The sequence below is a fragment of the Macrotis lagotis genome, chromosome 8, assembly GCF_037893015.1.
Source record: "Macrotis lagotis isolate mMagLag1 chromosome 8, bilby.v1.9.chrom.fasta, whole genome shotgun sequence".
In the NCBI taxonomy this organism is placed as follows: domain Eukaryota; kingdom Metazoa; phylum Chordata; class Mammalia; order Peramelemorphia; family Peramelidae; genus Macrotis; species Macrotis lagotis.
In genome coordinates, this window is record NC_133665.1 from 30,433,089 (window position 1) to 30,459,140 (window position 26,052).

A 26,052-nucleotide genomic window follows, 5' to 3' on the forward strand; every position below is an offset into this window, starting at 1 on the left:
ATGGAGACCAATACATATGCAACATTAATATAAGCGAATAAATATATGAAAAGTGGTTAAATGCAATGTAGTTTGAAAGAGAAGACACTAGCAGCCAGAGAAATGAAGAAAAGCTTCATGTTGAAGATGGTATTCAGGCAGGGGTAAGGAGAGAGGAGTATATGCAGAGGTGTAAGATCGCCAGGGCAAGATTATGGAGAGGAGTGTTTGTGTGTGTGTGTGTGTGTGTGTATGTGTGTATAGTATGAGTATAGTGAGGAGCAGAGAGAAGGCCAGTTTGATTGAATTGAGTACTGGAGGGGGAAATGCAGTACAGGTTTGCAAATTAATTATTTTGATTAGGAATGAAGAAAAAGGGCAGCTAGGTGACACAGTAGATAGAGCACAGGCCCTGAAGACAGGAGGACCCGAGTTCAAATTTAGCATCAGGCACTTAATACACACTTAGCTAGCTGTGTGACTTCGGCAAGTCACTTAACCCCATTGCCTTGCAAAAACTTAAAAAAAAGAATGAAGAAATAGGAAATCATTCTTGAAAGTTAAACTAATTTAGCATTAAACAATAATTTACAGTGAAATAGTAAATCAGGCAGTACTACAGCATTGCTAGAAAATCAAGGAAGTCAACCAATTTGAAATAGAGAATCCACTAATTACCACTTGAAAGCTATTCTAGGAGAAAAACTAGCCAAATTTCAAAGCTCTCAGGTTAAAGTTAAGGAGAAAATACCAGAAGCAACAAGAAAACAACTTAAGGATCATGGAGCTACAATAAGAATAACACAAAGATCTAGTATCTACTACATTGAAGGGCTGTAGATCTCAGAATACTATATTCTGTAGAGCAGATGGGGTTACAACAAGGGTAACTTACTGCATTAAGGGTCGTCACCAGTCCTGATTCATTTTTGGTCACTGAATCCAGATGACTCTGGAGGAGAAAGTAAGACTGGTGACTTAGCACAGCACCCCCTCAAATGCAATTCATGTGCATATCATGACAGTACTTCCCTGATGTCCTGGGGGACAAATAACAACTTACCCAGCAAAGTTAAATATAATCCTGAATTTAAAAAATGGACATGTAACATTTAAAAACTTTCAGGTTTTTGTGCAAAACCCCCCAGAACCTAAATTCAATAGTATTACATCCAGGAAAAATATAAAGTAAACTTTAAAGACAAATTATAAGGAACTCTGGAAAGTCAAATTGTTTACTTTGTATGCCTGTAAATATTAACAGTACTCTTATGATTGTTATTATCTCATACTAATGAGCCTTAAAAGGAAAACTTGATATAGAAGAAGCCATTGGGGGAAGGATGAATAGTGCTAGAATACTATTCTCTGGATTAAAGAGAGAACAATATATCTAAGAAAGGTATAAAAATCTAATAAAGCAATAAGAGGTCAAGGGGATAGGATGAGGAGAGAGGATCAGGTTAGAAAGGTTGGTAGGTTAAAAGAATAAGAGGACAAGGTAGTGGGTAGAAGTAAAGTAGAGGAATAAGGAGAGATAGGATACGTAGGGTGAGAAGGATAGTGTGGAAAAATAGGAAAGAGATAAAGACAATTGTAATTGTAGCCATGGAACAAATTTATCCTAAAATGGAAGTGGATAGCAGATTAAACATTTTAATTCATCAATATTGCTTTCAGGAAACAAACATAAGAGATGCATGTAAAGATAAAATAAAGGGTGTCATTGCCTGCTATATTTATTCACTTGTCTTTCATTTTTGTTTTGGGGGCTTTGGAGGGGGCAAATAATCTCTTTAGTTCTGATTTTCTTTCTAAAAATATTTCAAACTCTTTATTATTGAATGACCATTTTTTTTTTGTCCTATATTATGGTTAAGCTTAGATTTACAGGATAGATTTTCCTAGTCTATAGCCTGAGTTCTAATGCTATTCACTTTTTTTTTAATTTTAGGCTGTGGGGTTAAGTGACTTGCCCAAGGTCACACAGCTAGGCAATTATTAAGTGTCTGAGGCCGGATTTGAGCTCAGGTGCTCTATCTACTGCACCACCTAGCCACCCCTCTAATGCTATTCAAAATACATTGTTCCATTCCTTCCACTTTTTCCCCAGTGGGTAGAAGTCTAATGTTATTCAGATTATCCTTTCCTTAGTATTTGAAGGTCTTTCTCCTAGTGATTTGTAGAACTTGTTTCTAAATTGAATTGTTAAATTTATTTACTTTGTGTCTTGGAATTTGCAGCCTTGGATTTTTTTTCTGGATTTGATTTATGAATTCTCTCAATTAGAATTTCACTTTAAAAATTCTAGACATTTCTATGTTTTGCTTCATTATGTGTTAAGGATTTTGTTTGGTATTTTGTTCTTTTTGGTCCTATCTTGTTGTTCTGGGAGAACTATGATCCTTAAGGTTATCACTATGCATCCTGTCTGAGATCACTTTGTTTTGCTTGCATTGTGTCCATGTTTTTTTTAAAATTCTCTTCTTCCAGGTTATCATTCATTTTTGTTTATTTGTGTTTCCAATCCATTGTTCTTTTTGTTTCTTTGTTATTGCAGATCCAGATTTTTGTATTCTACTTGTTATTTTTACTGTTTAGAACATAAATTTTGCTCTCACAATTCTCATTTTGCTTTTGAACCACTCAGGAACAGTGTATTGTGGTTCTATAGCCTACAATTCCATAGGATCTTCTCTCTAATCAAGTGTGGGATCATTTTTCTTTATTATAATATTTAGAGATACTGGAGGCCACATTTCTCCCTCTGTTTTGCTGGTTTTCTTGATGATCAAAGCTCGTTATGTTCCAGGTCTAAAGAGTTTTTTCCTTCCTGAAATTTTTGTTATTTTTAGGTCCCCCCCCCTCATTTTTTCTTTGTTACTCATCTTCTGTCTGACTCCACCTCAGTGGTTTCCTTTGGAGGTAGATGTTAAAATATCTTGGCCCTCTCCCACTTTGAGAAATTCGCGGTCCTCCTGTCTAGGTTTCTGCCTCAACTGTTGGTTAGAATTGACTCTAGCTGAATGCGCTGTACTCTATGCATGCTTGGCGGAGTGCTGCTCTGGCTGCCCTCTGTTTCTCTGGTACTAAAGTGTTGGTACTTCTGAGTTGATGTCCAGGCAGACTTTTGCTCCTGAAAGACTAATGCAAAATAGGCTTTCAGATATGTGTTTACCTTAGAAAAGAAAATACCTTGAATTTTATCTCCTCTTTAGTAGTGATACTCTATTAAAAAAGTAATCTATTAAAGAATGCTTCTACGACCTTAGTTCCTTGCAATCTGGATTCTATTTTCAGGTTGCTAAATCTTATTTTCTCTGATAGTCAATAAACATTTAAGTACCAATTATGTGTCAGCTACTGTGTTAAATTCTGGAGATACAAAAAAAAAGGCAAAATATTGATCATGTTTTCAAAGAGCTCCCAACCGAATGGAGGAGACAACATGAAAACAATTATATACAAACAAGAAATAGAGTAAATGGGTAACAATTAGGAGAGTTAAGACAAGAAAGGCTTCCTCTTGAAGGTGAGATCTTAACTGAATTTTTAAGGAAGCCAGAGGAACAACGAAGTGCAGATGAGAGAATTTTAGCCATGGGGGACAACCAATGAAAATGCCTAGATATGCTTTGTCTTGTTTGAAGAATAATACTGAATTACAGAGTATGTTGTGGGAATACCAATGTATTTTCCAAGCTCATCAATTACTGCTCAGATCTCATTGCTTTTTCTCCTGGCTCAACTCGACTTCTCTGTAACAGTTGACACTGCAGACCACCCATCATTCTGGATGCTCTCTTTCTTTAACTTCTATGGAATTGTCTTCTTTGGTTCTCTTTCTGCCTACCTTGGTTGATCTTCTTCCTCACAATCCTAAGTGAAGAGGTTCTCTAAGCCTTTTCTTTGGATTTTTCTTTTTCTGTGTTCTCTCATTTTGTTATCTCATTCACTTTTCTGGCTTCAATTGCAATTTCTATTTCAGTAACTCTTAAATCAACATCTTCAACCCCAAGCCTTTTCCTGATTCAATCCCATATTTCTACCTACCTACACAACTTGATATATCCATTTCAGTATTAGTCAAAGCCTACCCTTTATTATGTCTTGGTAGTGCATCCTTCTTGCTAGGGCTACAAGACCACTTGTTAGGGTTAGTTACAGAAGCTATTCAGTCAGTTACCCAGTATTTGTAAAGTATTTGCAATTGTTATGCTCTGTGCTAGGCACAGAGCATATATAGACCTCAGGGAGCTTACATTTTAGCAGGGAAAATAATGTTTTTACATGTGAAATAAAAGGTAATTTAGGGAGCACGCTCAGCTGGGGACAAGACATATTTCATGTAGAGAGTGACACTGAAGCTGAGTGCCACTTTCTAGAAAGTGCCACTTTCTCTGAAAGTTCTATTGATCCCTCTAGTTAATTGTCTTCTGATTCAGTCTAATGTTTATTTATCATTTATATGTTCTTATTGTATCATCCCAATAAAAATGTAAGCTCCTTGAGAGGGAAGGACCATTTGGGGTATTGTCTTTGAGATACCGTGTTTGGTTCCAAGGATATAAACACATTAGGGGTTTAATCAATGTTGAATTGAACCAAAAGAAGCTTTCTGAATGAGTTTGTAAAGGAAGTTTTTCTAGTGTTATTAAAAACAAAAAACTACAACTAAGGCAATAAAACATTCCTTAAGATAAGTCATTTTGGGGGCAGCTAGGTGGTGCAGTGGATAGAGCACCAGTCCTGGAGTCAGGAGTACTTGGGTTCAAATCTGGCCTCAGACACTTAATCTAGCTGTGTGGCCTTGGGGAAGCCACTTAACCCCATTTCCCTTGCAAAAACCTAAAAAAAAAAAAAATGTTATTTTTGTAGATATAGAACTTAAAATGCTCAAGTAACAGTTTTCTTTTTCTCATTTGTTAGGGTAAAAGGATTTCATTTTACAAACGGGCTCAGATACTTGTGGCAGATACTTGGTGTGTATTAGAAGGAAAAGGAGATGGCTGTTTCAGTGATATTTCCAGTATCACCATGTTTGCTGATTATAGACTACCTCAGGTTCTTGCTCATTTGGGAGCAATAAGATACTCTGAAGAACTACAGAAGAAACTTCTTAAAGGTTTGTAACTCTTTGGGTTCTTATTCTACACTTTGTGAGCTAGTTTACTTAATATTTGGTTATTTTTGGTCATTAATGTCTTTTTATGGAAATGATAATTATCTTTAAATCTAAGAACTCCCAGTGATCATATTAAATATATACTATTTAACGTTGTATCATACTACTTTGGATTGTGAATTAACAGATTCATCAGAGGCAATTAGATGGTATTATGCTTAGAGCTCAGGAAGACCTGAGTTGGAATCTTTCCTTAAATACTGTATGACCATAGCAAGTCATATGATCTCTCTCAGCCTCAGTTTTCCTTTCTATAAAAGCACTGGCCTTGGAGTCAGGAGTACCTGGGTTCAAATTCGGTCTCAGACACTTAATGATTACCTAGCCGTGTGGCCTTGGGCAAACCACTTAACCCCATTTGCCTTGCAAAAAAAAAACCCTAAAAAAACCCAACCCTATAAAAGGGGACAAATTATAGCAACTACCTAGCAGAGTAATTATGAGGATCAAACAATATTTATAAAAGGTTTTTTGTAAATTTATTATATCATAAAGTGTTCATCAGATTCTGTAGGGATGGTTTGGTTTTTTTCTATTTTGTTGTTTTGTTTTTCTTCCCCTGGTTGGGAATAATATAGTTCATAATCTGTCAAATATGGTTGTCGTACCTCTCTGGACTACCAAGAGGAGTTGCTTCATCAAGGTTGTTCATCTCTCATAATGTTGATGTGTAAATTGTTCTCTTGGCTAGTCTACTCCCTTTGGTCAGCATCAGATCCCACAAGTCATTTCATGCTTCTCTAGAATCCAATCATTTATTGTTTCTTATAGAACAGTAATATTCAATGGTATTCATGTACCATAACTTGTTTAGCCATTCCCCAATTGATGGGCATCTTGTCAATTTCTAATTCTTTGCCACTACAAAAAGGGCTGCTATGAATATTTTGGAACATGTAGGACTTTTTCCATTTTGTACAATTTCTTTTGGATATAGTCCTAGAATTGGAATTGCTAAGTCAAACGGTATGAACAGTTTTATTGCTCTTTGGTCATAGTTCCATATTGTTCTCCAGAAAGGTTGGATCCATTCACAACTCCACCAGAAATGCATCAAATGTCCCAATCCTGGTTTCTTCTTGGATCTTGTCTTGCACTAAAACTAGGGAGCCCAGGAATGTCACTTCTTGAGTCCTACTCTAATGAGGACCTTAGGACTATTATTTGTTGATAAGCTGTTTTGCAACTTATCTCTTACACCTCATCTCTCTTGTATAAGCAAGACACTGAGGTTTTCTATACCTCTGCCTGCTTTTGTTTGCATGAAATGGGCTTCCTTGGGTCTCACAGGATACAGTATGTCCATCTGCCAGGAGTTTGAGCTTCAAGGGTGGACCTCAGTTTTCTAAACTACTGTTTATCTCAGTAGTCTTCTCGGTATTCTTCCTAGACTCACAACTCTGTGGTTAGAACACTCATTCTCTTATATTCACCCTTATATCTAACCCTCTACTGGGTTACAGATATGTCTAACTGTCTGCTAGACATCTCAAACTGGATATCATGTGACTATCTAAAACTCAACACATGTAAAACATAATTACTTTTTTCCCCACAAATTCTTCTTCTATCTAAGCTTCCCTGTCTCTCTTGAGCCACTACCTTCCTCCTGGTTTCCCAGGTTCATAAACTGAGTATCAGCCTTGACTCCTTACCATCACTCACCTTGTATACCTAGTTCTTAGCTACAACCCTAGCTCAGATCCTCATCTTGGAACTCCCCACTTGCCTTCTGGTTGTTCTCCCTACCTAAAATTGTATGGAAGGGTAAACTGTGAGATTATGGACCTTGTCAAGGATTCCAAAGTCTTTAAATTGCTTCAACCACCCTCCATTTAACTGCCAAGGTGATTTTGCTAATGTGTAGATCTGACCATATCATATCATTAAGCTTCAGAAACCCTTCTTATTTCCTCCAAGATTAGATAGAAGTTTCTCTCTTTGACATTTAAAGCTTTTTTTTCCTTCTTTTTTTGTTTTTGCAAGGCAATGGAGTTAAGTGGCTTGCCCACGACCACACAGCTAGGTAATTAATTATTAAGTGTCTGAGGCTGGATTTGAACTCAGGTACTCCAGGGCCGGTGTTTTATCCACTGCGTCACCTAGCCACCCTTTTTTTTAAAGAAAGATTTTATTTATTTTGAGTTTTATAATTTTTTCCCTATTCTTGCTTCCCTCCCCCCACCCTCCACAGAAAGCAATCTGTTAGTCTTTACATTGTTGCCATGGTATGCATTGATCTAAGTTGAATGTGATGAGAGAGAAATCATATCCTTAAGGAAGAAAAATAAAGTATTAAGAGATAGCAAAATTACATCATAAGATAAAGATTTTTTTTTCTCCCAAATTGAAGGTAGTAACGTCTTTGGTCTTTGTTCAAACTCCATTATTCTTTTTCTGGATGCAGATGGTATTCTCTCCATCGCAAATAGCCCAAAATTGTCCCTGATTGTTGCACTGATGGAATGAGCAAGTCCATCAAGGTTGATCATCATCCCCATGTTGCTGTTAGGGTGTACATTGTTTTTCTGGTTCTGCTTATCTCACACAGCATTAGTTCATGCAGATTTTTCCATGCTTTTCTGAATTCCCATCCCTCCTGGTTTCTAATAGAACAGTAAGGTTCTATGACATACATATATCACAGTTTATTAAGCCATTCCCCAACTGAAGGACATTTACTTAATTTCCAATTCTTTGCCACCACAAACAGGGCTGCTATGAATATTTTTGTACAAGCGATGTTTTTACTCTTTTTCATCATCTCTTCAGGGTATAGACCCAGTAGTGATGTTGTTGGATCAAAGGGTATGCACATTTTTGTTGCCCTTTGGACAAATTCCAAATTGTTCTCCAAAAAGGTTGGATGAGTTCACAGCTTCACCAACAATGCATTAGTGTCCCCGACTTCCCACATTCCTTCCAATTGGTGATCATTGTCCTTTCTGGTCATATTGGCCAGACTGAGAGGTGTGAGGTGGTACATTTAAAGCTTTTTCGAACCTAACCCCTTCCCATCTTTCTAGCTGCATTCCACCCTGCTCCTGTCAGTGAACTCTGATTCCTCTCTTGTTCTGCTTGCAGTTCTTCAGACTCATTACTTCATATGCCACCTCCGTGTCTTTGTTATCAGCTGTCCCTAATGTCTCAGGCAGTCTCTGCTCACTCCAATCTGGTGGCATAGACTTTTTGGTCACTATCCCTCCTTATCTCCACCTGCTGGTTTCCTTGGTTCCGACTAAAAGCCCCTTTTCTACAGGAAGTCTTTCCCTAGCTCTTGTGCTTTTCTTTTTTTATTTACCTTGGTAGTACATTTTTCAGAGATGTACACATAGATGATGAAGTTGATGTACACATTGCTAGAGCTAGCTCAGTATTTGGGAGGCTCCAAAATAACATTTGGGAGAGAAAATGTTTTAGGCTGCCTACCAAACTAAAGGACTGTGAAGTTGCTGTGTTGACTTCATAGTTGTATGCCTGTGCTCCACCCACTGTGCTGTCTAGACACTGGCACAGAAACTTCCATCATGGCAAGTTCTCATCAAAGAAAGTACTGGGCTCTATAAACAAAAACATTACAGCAACTTAAAAGAAACATGAGATACAAATTCAGAGACATCTTCAATCCAAATGTTGATACTTACCTGTTGTACAGCCTTCTAAGTTTGTTTTGGTTTGATCAGCCACAGTTGAGTCCAGTGTATATTGACCTGCCTAGTTGTGATGTCGTTTGGGTCTACTTCAAACAAGGAGAATAAACAACACCATGGTCCCTGCAGAGTACTTTTCCTTTCCTTCTCTTTTCACTTTTTTTTGTGTGTGTGTGTGTGTGTGTGTGTGTGTGTGTTGTCTTCTCCTAATAACTCGTAAGGGACTTTTCTTTTTCTTTTGTATCCCTACTGCTTTACCCTTTGCCTGGCACTTAGGCAGCCTGATTGGCTAAAAGAATGTAATAATTAGCTTAGCCCAAGCTATCACCATTTAACCAAAAATGCATGGACTTCTCTCCTCATACTCTTCCCCAGACCACTGCCTATTCTTTCATGTCTATCTCCATATCCCGCTAGATAAAACCACTCCACTCCAGCTCTTTGCATTTCTTTTACTGTGATATCTTGAAATCTTTTCGTAATGAACAAGCTTCCCTTCATTTTAGATTCTTACTCTCAGGGTCATTCTCTCAGGTACTCTCAGAGACTCCCAGACTCACAGTGACACACCCAGTGTCATTCTCATCTTCTCACTTACTCAGCCCTCATAACCAAGCAGTTTGTCAAGTCCCATTTTTCTATTATCTTAATATCTTGAATATGCTTCATCTGTCCTTGACACCACTATTACCCAAGTGCAGACTCACATCATTTCACCTCTGAACTATTCAGGAATGTACCAGTTGCTCCTCTTTTAGCAAGTCTCTTTACTCACTCCAAGCCATTCTTCACTCACCTGTCACATTGATCTTGAAGTGCATATCTGACCTTGTCACTTTTCAGTAACTCCAGTGGTCTTCCCACCATAGTTGAGAATCTCACTTTAGACTTTTAATAAAGGAAATAGAGGAAATTTACTTTGAGCTCTTATTTTCTTCTCTTCATCTACATTGTCTCTCATTCTTGCCCTTGCTCCACTTTCCTTCTTCCCAAGGACATCCTGTACATATGATTGCATAGCCCTTTCTCTAGCAAATGGTCTCCATTTTCATCCCCTCTTTTTCTAATCTTAATCTCTTTCCTATCCACTGGTTCCTTTCCTTCCACATACAAAAATACTTATATTCCCCATTCTGGGGAAGAAAAAAAATTCACTAGACCCTATCTCCCTATAAGCTAATGTCATGTGCATCCCTCACTTTCCCAGCCAAACTTCTTGAAAAAAATGTCTATACTTTTTGCCTTACTCCTTCTCTTTCTTTTAAGAACAATCTGATTTCCAGTATCGTTACTCAACTTAAATTACCTCTTTTTCAAGATTATCAGTGATCCTCTAATTGTCAAATATGATAACTTTTTCTCAATCCTTATCCTTCTTGAGTCCTCTATGAGATTTGGTGTTGACAAACCTGCTCTGGACATACTCTCTTTCTTTGGGTTTCTTAATACTTTTCTTCTACCCATATGACCACTCCTTCTCATTTGTTGAATCATTCTTTAAGACTTAAGGTTCTTTAAGACTCTCTGACTGTATGAATATCAACAAGGTCCTCTTCTTGATTTCTCTCTTTATCACATCAACATATCATCTTTACGCGGATAGCTAGCTTGAAATCTTTTTTATCTAAATTTAGTCTCTTAAACTCCAGTCCTGCATGACTAATTGCCTACCAGATATTTTGGATTACATATCCTATAGACATCTCGAATTCATTGTATCTCTCAAACTGAGCTCATGGTCTTTCTCCTTATTCTCAATTTTATTTATCTGTCAAGGCACTACCATCCTTTCATACATCCAGATTTGTAATCCTGAAGTCATCCTAAACTCCTTATCCAGCATATCCATTCAGTAGCATGACTTTTCTATTTCTAATCTCTTGTATCCATCCTCTTTTCTCAACAGCTACCACTCTAATTCAGGACTTCACTGTTTCTCTCCTGGAATAAGCTTTCTTTCTCTACCTCTAGTCCATTCTTAGCATATCTACCAAATTGATTTTCCTGAAGTGAAAATCTGATTTATATTATTACTTTACTGAATAAAATCCAATTACTACCAATTTTCTCCAAGTAAATTCCTTTGTTTATTATTTAGTCCTTCATTATCCTATTGCAACCTACCCTTCTATCTTTATTATACATTATTTTTCAAATTAATACAATTCAGCTTTACTTGTCTTCTTGTTATCCTTGTAAAAAGTACTCCCAACTCCTTCCCAGAAAGCACACCTCCCTCAGAGAATCCCTATTTTCTTTCAAGGCTTAGCTCAAGTGCCATCTTCTACATGAGATTCTTCCCCTACCTCATTCCCCACTGTGTATGTCATGTGTACCTATATGTGTAAATATTGTTTCCCCTGACTAGCCTTGTAAAATTCTTGAGGGAAGGGAGTTTTCAGTTTTGTCCTTGTGTTTTCAACACCCACCATTGTACTTTTTTCATGATAATTGCTTAATAAATATTTGTTGATTGATTTGCCCAGATTCTCATGTCCAAATGGTGGATCAAATATATTTGTATCACCTATTTATATGAAGTCCCAGAAGTTCTTTTCTTCTACCCCCCCCCCCCCACCATGTTTTGCTTAGTAGTCAAGTTGACTGGCATTGGTGAAGGACATTTCCTCACTGGGAGTTTCCTCAAACTGATGAAATTATAGGTTTGGTTCCTCTTCCCCTCCCCCCCCCCCCGAAAAGACAGCAAATATAGGTGGAAGGGAGTAGCTAAAGGGGTTGCTATGACAGTTTCAATGACCCAGATTTTTCAATAGTTGATATTACTGATTTTATATATTACTTAGTTATATAGTCTTTGTAATTTTTTTCAGTGGTGTATAGTATGTTTTTTCCTATTTCCAATCTGCCTCTAACCTGTTTGAAAAGTCTTATGCTACCATATATAGCAATGTTCATGTTCTCTGTCATTAAGCAAAGGATTATTTAAAAGATGATTATATTCAAGTATTTTAATGTCTTTCCATTTGGGTACTAATTCACTGAAAAATAAAATTTTCTAATAACATTTCTTAAATTGAATTCAAAAAGAAATGGATTAATATACAAATACTTCTCAAGATAATGAATAGCATATTTTGTTATTTGGCAACTTTTTTTATGGTAGGTGGATATTATATTCAGTCATTAACAGCATTTTGCAATTCATGAAACCTGTTTTAATTTCTATTGAGGTTTTAGAATCTTTTGGGCTGACAATGTTTGCCCCTTTTAAATACTAGAAAGTTTTTTTGGGGTACATGTGTGTGTTGGGGGGGTGTTTAGTTCTTAGAGGCAAAAAGCAAAAAAAACTTGGATTACAAAACGCCATATTTTGAAAATATGTTATCTTTTTTGACCAGTCTTTTTTTTTTTTTTTTTAATTTATTTATTTTGGATTTTTCAAGGCAATAGGGTTAAGTGGCTTGCCCAAGGCCACACGGCTCGGTAATTATTAAGTGTCTGAGGTCGGATTTGAACCCAGGTACTCCTGACTCCAAGGTTGGTGCTCTATTCACTGCGCCACCTAGCCACCCCGACCAGTCATTTTCTATGAGATATACATCATAGATAGATAATCTTCAGCCTCCTGATTTATTTTCTTTTGCTGTCTTTTATTAGAAGAAAGAGTAGTATATCTCTGATGCTAACCACTCTACCTGTACTTTAGATATTGTCCCTACCTGATTCCTGAAAGATATTGCTTCTAATGAAACCCAGCCTCTCTATTCTGAATTTGAGATCCCAAACTTCTCTATTCTGAGTTCATTGAACCCCCCTAACACTTTACTTTTGGAAAAATGTTTTTTTGAACAACTTGTTTACAAGCCCTGTACATCCTGTAACAAACATTTTCATCCTTTCTGAGGCCCCCACTGGCTTCCTGAGTCCAGCTGCCCCCTAACCACATCCTTGTATTGCCTGAAACTTACTCGAGTCCTAAGTCCAAATGCCCCCAACCATCTCCTTGTACTGGTCGATACTAAATACATCACCTTATTTAAGGACCCCACGCCAGTCCTTCAGGATTAGTGCCTTTCCCAGCCTGGGCCACTGTGCTTCAGTATCCAGGCTGCTCCTCAGGGCTACAATTTCTCCCTAGTCCTCTGTATGTCCAGTATTGTTTTAAAAGCTTCCTTGATTGAGAGTCTGAATCAGTGAAATTCTTTAACAAAGAACCTTCTGCATCAGACCATTGTCAATTCCATTTTGGCTGATTACTTTTTTTTTTGTTTTCAGACATGTAGTTTTTCTCATTAAAAGTTAGTTCATCCAGTTTATTCCCTTTAGCTATTGTCTGTCTTATTTTTTATCTTCTTCCTTTTACTGTTTAACTTTAAAACATTGGTCCAAATCTATTGTCTATTTTTTCATTATCTACTTTTCACTTAAATCTATAACCAGGTGACCATCCATACAGTTCTTCTGATATTGTTGTTTGGAACATGACCACTTAGTAATGATTTTCTTGACAGATGTAGTGACCTCATACTTTTTGATCTTTCTTCTGCTTTTAACTCTCAACTTAACCCCTCTCTTCCTTTTCCCACCTTTTGAAATCTTACCAAGACTTTAAAAACTAACATAGATGCTTCCTTTTTTTTATTTGCTTTTTCCAATTACATGCAATGGTAGTTTTCAACAATCTTTTATTGCTAGGTTTTGAGTTTTACATTTTTCCCTTCCCCCGACGGAAAGCAAACATAGATCCATATTAATCCTGTTTATAAAAGAAGACTCAAATCAAAATCAAAGAGAAAAATTAGAAAAAAAAAATTACCTAAGGCAACTTTTAAAAACTAAAGTTAGTAAGCTTTGGTCTTTATTTAAATTCCACAGTTCCTTCTCTGGATATGGATGGTACTTTTCATCACAAGTCTTTTAGAATTGTCTTTAATTACTGTGCTGCAGAAAAGAGCAATTCATCATAGCTGATCATCACCCATTGTTGCTGTTAGTGTATATAATGTTCTTCTGGTTCTGCTCACTTCAGTCAGATGATACCTCTCAGGGATAGGATATTGTAGAGCTCAGAAGAACCTTAGAGAGACCCCAGACCTTTTCTCTCTGTGTAACTTTGGGCAACATATTTAAGCTCTTTGCTCCTCAGTTTTTAGAAGGCATGTGTAACTCTGGGGTCTCTAGAGGTCTCTTAAACTTTCTCTGTTTTCCTTCCTCTGAAATTTCTCATTCATTCTCATGAGTTCAAGTTTTAGTCTACTCATTTTACTAGTTATCTCTCATATAAATTCTAGTCTCCTATTTTCTTTTTTTTTCCAGATTTTATTTTGAGTTTTACAATTTTTCCCCTAATCTCACTTCCCTCTCCCCACCCCCACCGAAGGCAATTTGCCAGTCTTTATTGTTGTTTCCATGGTATACATTGATCCAAATTGAAGGTGATGAGAGAAATCATATCCTTAAAGAAGAAACAAAGTGAAAGAGATAGCAAGATCATACAATAAGATATCAGTTGTTTTTTTTTTAATAAATTTAAGATAATAGTCCTTGGTCTTTGTTCAAACTCCACAGTTCTTTCTCTGGATACAGATGGTATTCTACATTTCAGACAGTCCCCGATTTTTCAATTGCAAATTTAATGTAACACTATCACCTTAAACTGAATGTGACCTTTCTTTTTTTTCTGATTCTACCCTCCTTGATTTACCTTTAGTGTTTGAAATTGGCACTGTTGACTCACTTCCTCTTTCTAATTAAACTTTCTTCCTTTGGCTTCCCTGGCACTTACATTCATGGTTCATCTTGAGCCTCTTGTCTTAATTATTCTCTGTTCTTTTTCAGTGATTTCATCCACTCATCTCCCATCAATTATAACTTCTATTCAGATTCTTCTATTCCCCCTCTGCCCCTTTCTTTTTCAAGCATAATTATTTTAATTTTATTTTTAACTCATTTAGAGTAATTCCACATACAAAGTATATACATTTTGCTTTTTCTTTTATGTATATAACATGTCATTTTCAAAGATGTTATAATCTGTTTCCTTTCAGATTTCTTTGCATTTTGAAAAATGTTCCAATGATGATCTTTCTTTTTTTTATCCATTTTATTTATTCTTAACTCCCCCATTAAAAAAAGGAAAATCAAAACCTTTTATAATAAGTATACATAAATAAGTAAAACAGATGTTTCATTCTGTACCTTGAGTCTATCACTTTTTTTTATCAGGAGGTGATCCAGAAGACAATCATTGGTTTCCTTGAAGCTAACCCTTTTCATCATCTTCTATTTCTTATCAAAGCTTTCTATAATGATGAAAAAAATGCTCTAAATCACTATAGCTTGGAGGAATGCAAACCATAACAACTTTTTTTTGGATTTTTTTAAATTTACATTTTTTATTTACACATTACTAAAATAGTCTTGTTGTAAAAGTAAACATAATCCCCCTCCCCCAATTAAAAAAACCAACTTCATGATAAATAAAGTAAAAGAAGGGAAAAAAAATGTGCTTCAGTCTGTGTTCAGATACCATCAGCCCTGTCTCTGGGGATCACATTCTTTATCATAAATCCATCAGAAAAGTTACTTCCATATTTTTCCAGAGTTGCTGTTGCTGATTATAATTTCCTCCATCTATTCCTTCCCACTCCCATTTTTTTATATTTTCTATCTCCTTTCATTTTGTCCCTATTCAAAAGTGTGCTATGGGGCATCTGAGGGGCTCAGTGGACAGAGCATCGGCCCTGAGGCCAGGAGGCCCCAATCCCACATGCCACCCCAGAGACCCAGCAATCACCCAGCTGCGTAGTCCTGGATACCCAATCCCACCACCTTGCAAAAAATGAAAAAAAAATGTATCTGACTACCCTCTCCTATGATCTGCCCTCTTATCATCTACATCCCCCCCATCCCCTTCCTCTCCTTTTCCCTCTAGATTTCTTTACCCTATTAAGTATGTATGTTGTTTCCTCTCTGAGCCATTTCCAATAAGAATGAAGGTTCCCTCATTCCGCCCCTCCCCCTTCCACTCCATTGCAAAAGCTTTTTCTTGACTTTTCTACATGAAATATCTTAACCCATTCTACCTCTCCTTTCCCTTTCTCTCAGTACATTTCCTTTTCACTCATTGACTCCCATTTTTATAACTATATTATACCTTCATATTCAGCTTCCTCTTGGTGCCTTGTCTAAATGTGCTCCTTCTAATTGTTTTGTTAAATGAAAAGTATTATCGGTATAATCTTTCCATGCAGGAATACACACAGTTCATCATCATTAAATCCCTCATAATTTACCCTTCTCCAACCCTCTCTATGTTTCACCTGAGTCCTAGCCATTTCAACAGGAATGTTTGAAATTCCCTTATTTTATTGAGTGTCCTTCCATCTTTTCCCCTAGAAGTGGATGTTCAGTTTTGCTGGGTAGTTGATTCTCATTTGTAATCCAAGCTCTTTTGCCTTCTGGAATATCATGTTCCAAACTCTACAAGCTCTTAATGTAGATGCTGGTAAGTCTTGTGTAATACTGACTATAGCTCCATGATATTTGAATTGTTTCCTTCTGGCTACTTGCAATATTTTCTCTTTGACTTGGGAGTTATAGAATTTGGCTATAATGTTCCTGTGGGTCATTTTTTTTGGATCTCTTTCAGGAGGAGATTGGTGGATTCTCTCAATTTCTGTTTTTGCCCTCTGCTTCTAGGATATCAGGGCAATTTTCCTGTAGAAATTCTTTTTTTTTTTTAGGGTTTTTTTTGCAAGGCAAACAGGGTTAAGTGGCTTGCCCAAGGCCACACAGCTAGGCAATTATTAAGTGTCTGAGACCGGATTTGAACTCAGGTACTCCTGACTCCAGGGCCGGTGCTTTATCCACTATGCCACCTAGCCGCTCCTGAAATTCTTTAAAAATAAAGTTCAAGGCTCTTCGTGATCATGACCCAATAATTTTTAAATTGTCTCTGTTTTCCAGGATATTTCACATTTTCTTCTGGTTTTTCATTCTTTTGATATTATTTTATTGTTTTGATTCCTTTCAAAGTCATCAGCTTCCTTTAGATCCATTCTACATTTGAAGTTGTTTTCTTCAGAGTGCTCTCTTACCTCCTTTTCCATTGGCCAGTTCTGCTTTTTAAGGTATTCTCTTTAACTTTTTGGACTGCTTTTTCCAATTGACCTAAAACAGCATTTTTTTTTTTTTTGGATCTCCTTGACTGAGCCTACTGACTTGGTTTTCATGTTTTTCCTGCATCTCATTTCTCTTCCCAATTTTTCCTCTACTTCCCTTTATTTTCAAAATCTTTTTTGAGCCCAACTCCTATTAATTGTTGGAGGCTTTGGATACAGAAGCTTGGACTGTGTCATCTTCTGTGTGTTTTGAATCCTCCACATGGAACCAAAGTAGTTGTCCATAGTCAGGTTCCTTTTATTCTGTTTACTCATTTCCCCAGTCTGTGCCCTGGTTTGGGAGTACATCACAAGCTTTTGAGTTGTAATTGCGACACCCCCACAAGGACCTCAGTTTCTTCAAGATCTTATGAGAGGTGGCTGCTCTCCTGGCCTGTGCTTTGATCTATGGATGACTATAAGCACTCCCCTCTGCTCTGGGGCTGTGAGGAGGGTCCCTGCTGTACTATGGCAGTATGGGGGCCCAGAATGTGACCAGTGTCTGCTTGGGCAAAGCACCAAAGTCCTCTCCCAGGGACAGTAAAGACCTTGACAGTCTCCCCACCACCCTCTTACCCTTCTAGGGGCTCTGAGTGCTCTGGTAGCAGCTATGGGGTGGCTCCTAGCTGGGCCCAGCATGAGGTTAAAAATACACTATTTCATTATGTTCATGTACCATAATTTTCAGTCATTTCCCAGTTGGCACTTCCTTTTCATTTAACTGCTATATTAAAAGTTGCTATATATATTTTTGTATATATGGGTCCTATAAAGCATATATATAGTAATTTTTTTTGAGGTATACTTCTCAAATACTTTACAAAATCTAAATTTTCCCTTTTTTTGTTATTTTTGTTAAAGATGGATATGAGATGGAACCACAGAATTGTTTCAATTTGCATTTTTCAAATTATTTTTGATTTATATCATTTTTCCCAAATAGGTTATTGAAAGCTTGGGTTTTTTTCCTTTGAGAACTGCCTATTCATATTTGGGGGGTGTTCTCAAATTTTGAATCAATTGCTTATACTTGGATATAAAACCTTTTCCAGAAAAATTCAATTTTTTTCTCAGTTAACTGTTTAAGTTTATTAATTTCGTTGGTGATAAACCTTGTTTTTTTTTTATTGTCCATTTTGTCTGCTACAATCTTTTTATTCTTTTTTTGGTCATTAACTTTTTAGTATCCTGACCATTGTTATAAAAGTTAATTTCTTCTCACTTCTCGGAAATTTTTCTGTGATCCAGGTGATTGCCACTCCATATAACTTTTCTAATTTTAATCCAAAGTTACATCCTGCATCAAATTAGTTTAAAATATTGGCATATTGCTGATTTAATGTTATGCAGAATGCTTATCATTCTAGTTTCTTAAAACAGATTAAATCGCAAAGATAAACAGCTGTAGTATTTTTAAGTATAAATTTAGAGTTTGTATTTTTATTAGTTGTATGGCTATGTCACTAGTTTTTGATATTTTTTTCCTGATTTTTTTGTAGGGGAAATGTTTTCATCTGGAGATAAACAAGAGGTGGAAATCAGAGGTTGCTCTCTTTGGTGTGTTGAGCTGATTCGAGATCGACTTCTAGAACTCATTGAAAAAAAGGGAATAAAACTTGATGTGGAAATAAATTCAATTCTTCTCGATTATTACTTATGGGACTATGCCCGTGCTCACAGAGAAGATATGAAACGAATTCCATTTCATCACACACGATGTATATATTATTGATTATAAGTTCTAATCAGACACCAGATTATGGTTAACCAGGAAAAATGTAGTACAACCTGAGGATGAAAAAGGATTATTTCACTTATGTAATACTGTGTATTCTTAATTTATTTTAATTTGATCATTTATTCTTTACCACTTCAATATCTAATTTCAATACTTCTGTTTCATTGTGAAATTTCTTATAAAAAGTTAATCATGCCTTTTAAAAAGTGACTTTTAGTGGGATTTTTTTACCATTCTTCCTTTATATCAATTTTCATATTCATTTTCCATTATTATAACTTGTGTGTATGTGATCATTGTGTAAGTGAAAAAAAGGAAGTGTGCGTGTGTGTACATAAACATGAAAGTGTAAATTTTAATGACACCTATCATTGATGCTGTTGCAAAAATGAAGTTGAGTTAAAATTGCAATTATGTTTGGAGTATGAGATATACTACAAGATGTAGTAGTCTAATTTATAAATGTCTGATTTGGAATTTATTTGAATAAACTTTAATACAAATGTGAAAGCATTTTTAAAAGTTATTGTGTAATTTTGAGAGCCTTGTAAAACATGAGACAATAAAATAGCTGTGAGTGCACCCTTCAGAGTCTGGCGTGAAAATTTCAGTCTATGCGACCGCAGTCACATTAGTGACTGGATTTAGAGTCAAAAGACTCGGGTGGAAATCCAAGGCGAGGGGTACCCGGGTGACCCTAGACCATCAGCGATCTGTGCACCTCGTAAAGGTGGGAATCGGACCAGATCGTCTGCAAGGGCCCCTCCTGTTCCAAATCCGACGAATCTAGAATTTCTGAAGGAGGTACGTTCTCCCTCTTAGGCCTCGGTGGAGCGGGGAGGGAGAGAAGGGGCCCACGGGGCTGGTAATGTAGGCCCTTCTGCGGCCAGGAGATAGACTTGGGGAAACAAAGTCTCCAGGTCAAAGTCAAGGTTTCAAAGCATTTCCGGGGCAGTTCCGATCTCGGCGTCGGATTGCTTTCCCTACTTCCGGGGTCGTTTCCATGGTGACCCAGTTTGTGCTACCTTCGGGACAGGGTGCCGCGGAGCGAGGGGAAAGCCAGTGCGCCCCAGCCGTGATTCCTCGTAGGCCGCCATTCTCCCAGCTGCGAAGGGAAGCCGAGCAGCTCAGCACCTCGAGCGCAGGCATGTTTGCGGGCCGGCTGGCTCTAAGGGGCGCGCGTGCGCAGCGGGCTCTCGCGTGCCCGGAACTCGGCCCGCGCTCCTTCCCCTTCCGCCGGATGCCGCGTTGGTGACCACATCTTTTCCGTATCCGGGCTCGTGTGCAGATGGCCAATCTGAGAGCTGCATCTTGGGTCGGTGCAGGTGCTCGGATCATTTTTTTTCAGGAGGGGGCCTTGCAAAAGAACAATTTACACAAAATGTCATCAAGGAGGAGGCGAAGGGATGGGGAAAATGATAGAATCATCGTGTCTTTGTCAGGGGCGGGAAGGGCAAGACAAAAAGGCAGCAATCAAACTTGTTTTAGAAAAAAAGATAGAAACCGGTTGTCTTTAAAGATAGCTAGGTGGCAGGGCGGAGAGAGCCGTCGGAATACCTACCCGACCTCCGAGCCAGCCCCTAGACCGCTATCTGCCTCAGTTTCCTCAACTGTAATATGAGAATAATCATGGCACCCGCCGCGCAGGAATGCTTTGCAAATTATAATGTGTGAGCCAAGCTCCTGAGCATTTCAAAACAGTAACCGAAGAGAATTGAGTAGTTACCCCTTTTTCCAATGTGAAAGAGCTTAAATATTCATGGATCGTTTAGATCTCCGCTCATTTAGTTTTTATTTTTAGTTTTAATTTTGCTGAAAAGAGTCACTCTGCATTACCTCCACATATCACCTCCTTCATCTCAATATCTGTATCCTTTTCTTGCTCCCTTCCAGTGCTGTGAATCTCATCATTCCCTGTCTCCTGAAGTATTTATTTTAATTATCTTCATTCTCTTTAAGCCTCTTCCCAGAGGAAGAAGTGAATCCCTTTCTTCAGATTTTGCTGACTTTTTTTAACTGACATTGTCATCTTTAAGATCAGAGAAGAGTGTTTGGATAGTCTCACAAATTGAGGCCTTCATATCTATGAAGTCTCTCTAGAGAACTATATCTAATATTTTGGTGAGGCAAATGGGAATTAAATGACTTACCCAGGGTCACAATGGCTATTTTGTCAAAAGTCTGAGAACAAATTTGAACTAAGGTCCTCCTGAGTCCAGTGGCCAGCATTCTATCCACTTGCCCTCTAACTATCCCAAGAACTCTATCTATTAAGGAAATGGCACCAATCCGAGGCATAGACTGGTAAGGAATCAAGGGCACAGATCAACAGGGAGACAGAGGGGGCAGCTAGGTGGCTCAGTGGATAGAGCACAGGCCCTGGAGTCAGGAAGACCTGAGTTCAAATTTTGCCTTAGACACTTAATAATTGCCTAGTTGTGTGACCTTGGATAAGTCATTTAACCCCATTGCCTTAAATTAAAAAAAAAAACAGGGAGACAACAGTTACTTGAAGAATGGCCTATACATTTGCAGCCTTCAGGAGAGGAGTTGTTATTGCCAGGCAGTCAGTAAGAACAACGTGCCACTGATGAGAGACCTATGATGGAAGGAGTCAGGTTTATCAGAGAAGTGACTGGCCAAAGAATTATCAAAGGACAGATTCCTGAAGAACTAAACCTGGACCTTGCTCCTCTTAAGGCCACATTCAGGATAATGTTCTATACTGGGTCTAGAATCAGGAAAACCTAAGTTCAAATCTCATGTCAGACAAAGGGCAAATCACTCCAATATTTTTGCCAAAAAAACTCCATAAAGTGATTATGAACATTCAGTGAGGCTAAAAAATGACTAAACAAGTTGTACCTGTTTTAAATTATATAGCCTTATATAACTTCTTTTTTCTTAGCCTTTTCATCCAGTCACCAAGACTCATGATTCTTCCTATATACCATGTCTCATATTTGATTCCTCATTTCTTCTATTGTCTCTAGTCCAGATCCCTCATCACCTTCCATCTTGATTTACTACAGTTTTAGCCTAGATGATATTCCTGACTACAATCCATCCCACATACTCAAGTGATTTCAGTGCCAACCACAGTGGGTAATTTGCTATTGCCTAAATTCAGCATTTCATCTCCTGCCATCCTGCCTCTGTGCATACTTTCTTGAATTCATTGAATGTACTCCCTTCTTTACCTTTATTCTTAGAATCCTTGGCTTCCTTCAAGGCTCAACTCAGATGTCTCCTACAGGAAAATATTTTCCTGATTACCCTGTTATTTATGCTTTTTTTCTGCCCCATTTTTCTGTTATATTTCTTAAATATTGTATCGTTATAGCAAGTTACAGTGGAAATAAGCTTCTTGAGGGCAGAGACCATCTTTCCTTTTGTATTTGTATCCTTAGTATCTTTGTTTTGTTTTTGTTTTGTTTTTTTGCAAGGCAAATGGGATTAAGTGGCTTGCCCAAGGCCACACAGCTAGGTAATTATTGTCTGAGACCAGATTTGAACCCAGGTACTCCTGACTCCCAAGGCCAGTGCTTTATCCACTATGCCACCTAGCCGCCCCTTATCCTTAGTATCTTACCACAGTACCTTTGCACATTTTTATTAGATCTGTGATTTTATCAGTGAAAGGAAATGCCAAGTGAGGAATTTACTTTGTAAATGTATATTAACATCTTTTCTGTACATATAATATTAATAAAATGATATATAGCACCTTATGGCTTACAAAATGCCTTGTGTATTATTCCATTTGAATTCCATTGAAAAACTTGAGTAGATGCTTTTAAAATTCTAATTCTGCAGATGAAGAAACTAAGGCAGAAGGCAACTAAATGACACAAACTAGTGTCACATAGCTAGAGTGCATCGAGTTAACATTTGAACAAATATAAGACACAATCTAGAGTTAGGAAGAACTGAATTTAAATCTAGTCTCAGACACTAGCTGGGGGACCATGGGGTAGTCATTTAAGCTCCTATTTGCCTCAGTTTCCTCACTTGTATAATACAAAGTTACTTTAAGGATCAAATTAGATATTGTTTTTTAAAAACTTAGCACATAGTAGGGACTAAATAAATGTCCATTCCATTGCATTTCCCTAAGTTTCTGGGCTTAAATTTCTTATCTGTCATGCTACTTCTTACAGGATTCATGCCCATTAAGTACTGAGTAAGTGTTTGATGAATTGAATAATTTTTCTGTGATCAAATTAATTTTTACTAACTTCCTTTTTTTACACCCCTACTTAAGGAATTATAATAGGTTCTTGCTTCTAAACAATTTATCTCTAAACTGCCTCTTTAGCAGAAATAAAATTTTTACTATTGCTTCAGGGTTGCTTTTCTTCCTCCTATATCACAACTAACTGTTGTGGTGGAACTGTCAGTTCAACCCTTTTACCACCTTACTGCCATTCGTGGGAGGCTTGACCATCCCCCAGATACAAGGGATAAGATGACATACTGTGATAAATTGATACAAATCTAGCAAGAATGATGGGGGGCGGGGAATACCAGCTGGAATAGACCTTTTGTTTATGCCATAGACCTTGTATGCTGGGTCATAAAGAGTAACCTGTAAAGTACTAGTGCTTATAAGGGGTGTAAATGGCCACACTCGGAAAGATTGTCTTATATTGACATTCTAGATACTAGTCAGTGAGCCAGAAAAGTGAGAGAGAACTCCAATCTATCAATGAGCCAGAAGCACTTTTAAAAACTTGGGCTTTGGGCTATCACAGGAATTGTTTGGGGACTATTGGGTAATAGGTGGATAGCTATGTGGTATAGTAGATAGACTTGGCCTCAGATACCTTATTAGCTATGTGACCCTGGGAAAGTCACTTAACCCTGTTTGTTTCAGTTAAGCCGAAGAGGAAAATGATAAATTATTCCAGTAAGATTGCCCAGAAAAATCTCAAATGGGTTCATGAAGAGTCTGGACACAAGTGAAACAACTGAGCCTGGGGGGTGAGCTGCCTCCCTCTTTGGTCTGCAGCTTGATCCCACTGAAGACATGGGTTCAGGTCACGGATCAAAAAGTCAACAATGGGCTTTTCTTTACCTTTTCTTCTGGGATGATTACTTAACAGGTTATAACAAAAAGATTTTAGCCCTCCAAAAGGAGAGAAGTTTACACTTGTAATAGCAGCCGAAGCCGATTGTGTGGTATTCACAATTTATGGCTAGTAAACATTAAACGTTTTCCCTGCGAACCCCATACTAAATATTTGTTGGATTGGATTGGAAAGTGACTTATTGGGAATAGCAGTTGGTGTACAGAACTCTGTGATAGGGAGAACCTCGGATTTCTCCATGGGCCAAAGACTTTGGCTTTTCTCTGAGGGGTCCTTATTGGGCATTTCCTCTTCCTCATCAGATCCAACTCTCAGTCTTAAAAGCGTTACTGTCCCTATTGAGGACTGAACAAGGAAGAAGTCTGTGACTGATTTTTTCTTTAAATTTCTCTTGAAAATTGTGCGTCCTTCAGAGCGTTCCTCTCCTAACGCTTCTTGTTTGCAAAGACGCCTTTCTCTACAGTCGTTTTTCCTCTTCATAATGTTTGGGTGGGCTAATGAGGTGAGCCACAGCCTCCCTGAGGGGGCGCGGCGGGGCGGCTCGGCCCGGAGTCGCCACCTCGGGGCGGGCACACTGCCCGTCCGCGGCCCCCCCAGGCTGCGGCAGGGGGCGCTGTCGGCGGGCCCCGGGGCCGCGGGCCTCTCTGTCCGGCGGCCTCGTTACCCTGGAGAGGGCGCGGGGCGTTCCGCCGTCGCCGGGGCAACGCGCGGCAACAAAAGGGGAGCGGGAGCAGGGAAGAGGAAGAGGCTCGGAAGCCCGAGCGAGGCTGCGCTCTAGTTCCTGCTGCTGCCGCCCTGGGCCGCAGGGTGGCTTCTCCCGAGCCCGGTCAGTGTCCGGCGGCGGGGGCGGCGGGCCAGGGGCCCCTCCCGCCGCTCCCCGCTTCTTCCCTCCCTGCGCCGGCCTCGTGGCGCCTCCCCTCCCCTCCTCCTCCGGGCCGCGGAGTCGGGCCCCGGGGGGCAAGCAGGGGCTTCCTGGGGCGGGGGCGGGGGCGGGGCGCCTCTCCGTCCGGCTTCCTCCGGCCTCCGGAACTCCGCCCCCGGCCGGGCCTGGGGGAGGGGGCAGGAGGGGCTGGGCCCGGCCGGGGCCCTCGGGGTCCCCCCGCAGGCCTCTCCCTACGAGCGGGAGCCTGTGCTTTCCCTTTACTTTGCCACGTGACGTGCCCCTGCCACCCGCGTGTGTGATTTTGTGCGTTTAGGTGGCGCGGTGGACGGAGCGCCGGCCGGGGCACCCGAGTTCCAGTGCGCGGCACACTCAGCAGTGACCCAGCGGGGCCCTGGGCTCAGCCCCGTTGCCTCGTAAAGACTAAAAAAGCCAGCCCCCCCGAGGAGGGTCCCTGGGCCCTGAGCGCAGTGCCAAGAGCCTGTGACACACGGTGCCCTCCCGCCAAGGGAAGCCGGCCCGGGGGGGCCGCGCCCTTGGCCCTTGGCCCCCCAAGTACAGAGGACAGCACTTCGGGCCCCGCCGTGGCCTTCTCAGTCGTGGTTTTAGACATTTATCGCGGTTATGGATCCCGAGCGCCCTGTGAAGCCTTGCCTATTTACTGCCCAAAACACTATTGGGGCGGCCGGGGGGCCCCCAGACACTTCATAATGCCCTAGCTGGGGGGCCTCGGGCAAGCCGCTAATAATATAATAATAATAATAGTAATAAGCAAGCCGCTAATAATAATAATAGATAATGATAATAATAGTAATAATAAGACTCTAGAATTTGGGCCATGTTAACTTAACTTTCCAGAATCCAGTCATTTCCATACCACAAAAAAAAAAGCATCTAACTATAATGTTCAAGTAAGCCTCTGATCAATATTCAAATTTTTTCATGCTGACTTCATTTATACTCCTTCTTTGGTGTCTTCCTTAATTTTACGTGACTCGATTAGGTGAGTTGCCTTTTAGATCAAAATTCTTGCTATAAGCAACTCCTGTTTTTTAAAAGCATCATTCAGACATTTTGTTATTACATCTTATTATAACAACTTCACAAAATGAAGTAGAATGAAGAAGAGTCATAGCCCTTGCCTTTATGAATTTGTAGTTGTTTTCGCCGAGTCTGACTTTTAATGACCCTGTTGGGGTGGTTTTCTTGGCAAAGATTCTGAAGGATTTTGCCATTTCCTTCTCCTATTTGTTATATAGATGAGGAAACTGAGGCAAACAGGGTTCAATGGCTTGCCCAGGGTCACTGAGGCCAGATTTGAACTCAAAAAGATGAGTCTTCCTGACTTCAGAACCCTATCCACTGCATCATCTAACTTTCTATCTAGTTAGAATAGTGAGATTTTTT

The 26,052-nt window shown here is 39.0% G+C and overlaps 3 protein-coding genes across 4 annotated transcripts in view; 2 read left to right on the forward strand and 1 right to left on the reverse strand.

The window, feature by feature from the left end:
* The window catches only part of QNG1 (Q-nucleotide N-glycosylase 1), a 33,392-nt gene extending 14,108 nt beyond the window's left edge, over positions 1–19,284 (forward strand). Inside the window, exons 3-4 of the mRNA XM_074196645.1 lie at positions 4,909–5,104; positions 18,437–19,284. Of these exons, the coding sequence (XP_074052746.1) occupies positions 4,909–5,104; positions 18,437–18,669 (429 nt within the window). The 3' untranslated portion in view covers positions 18,670–19,284. The remainder of the gene's footprint in view (positions 1–4,908; positions 5,105–18,436) is intronic.
* Positions 18,755–25,258, reverse strand: LOC141496417 (uncharacterized). The gene is made up of 3 exons (XM_074198967.1): positions 25,059–25,258; positions 23,753–24,928; positions 18,755–20,031 (listed from the first exon to the last, which is right to left on the reverse strand). Exons 1-2 carry the CDS (start codon positions 25,256–25,258, stop codon positions 24,223–24,225), a joined length of 906 nt encoding a protein of 301 aa, XP_074055068.1. The 3' UTR covers positions 18,755–20,031; positions 23,753–24,222.
* The window catches only part of KIF27 (kinesin family member 27), a 151,669-nt gene continuing 149,985 nt past the window's right edge, over positions 24,369–26,052 (forward strand). The window contains exon 1 of one of the 2 annotated variants that reach the window (XM_074196641.1): positions 24,369–24,591. The gene's annotated coding sequence lies outside the window, so the exon portion shown is untranslated. Of the gene's footprint in view, positions 24,592–25,149; positions 25,649–26,052 lie in introns of those variants that run through there. The other variant, XM_074196642.1, reaches the window with a different exon arrangement.

Bases quoted from the DNA above. Each gene is read 5' to 3' on its own strand.
- LOC141496417 (XM_074198967.1), bottom strand. From the start codon at position 25,258: ATGTCTAAAACCACGACTGAGAAGGCCACGGCGGGGCCCGAAGTGCTG. The intron at 24,929-25,058 runs GCAACGGGGCTG...CGCGGGTGGCAG, and splicing joins GCTTTTTTAGTCTTTACGAG to GGGCACGTCACGTGGCAAAG.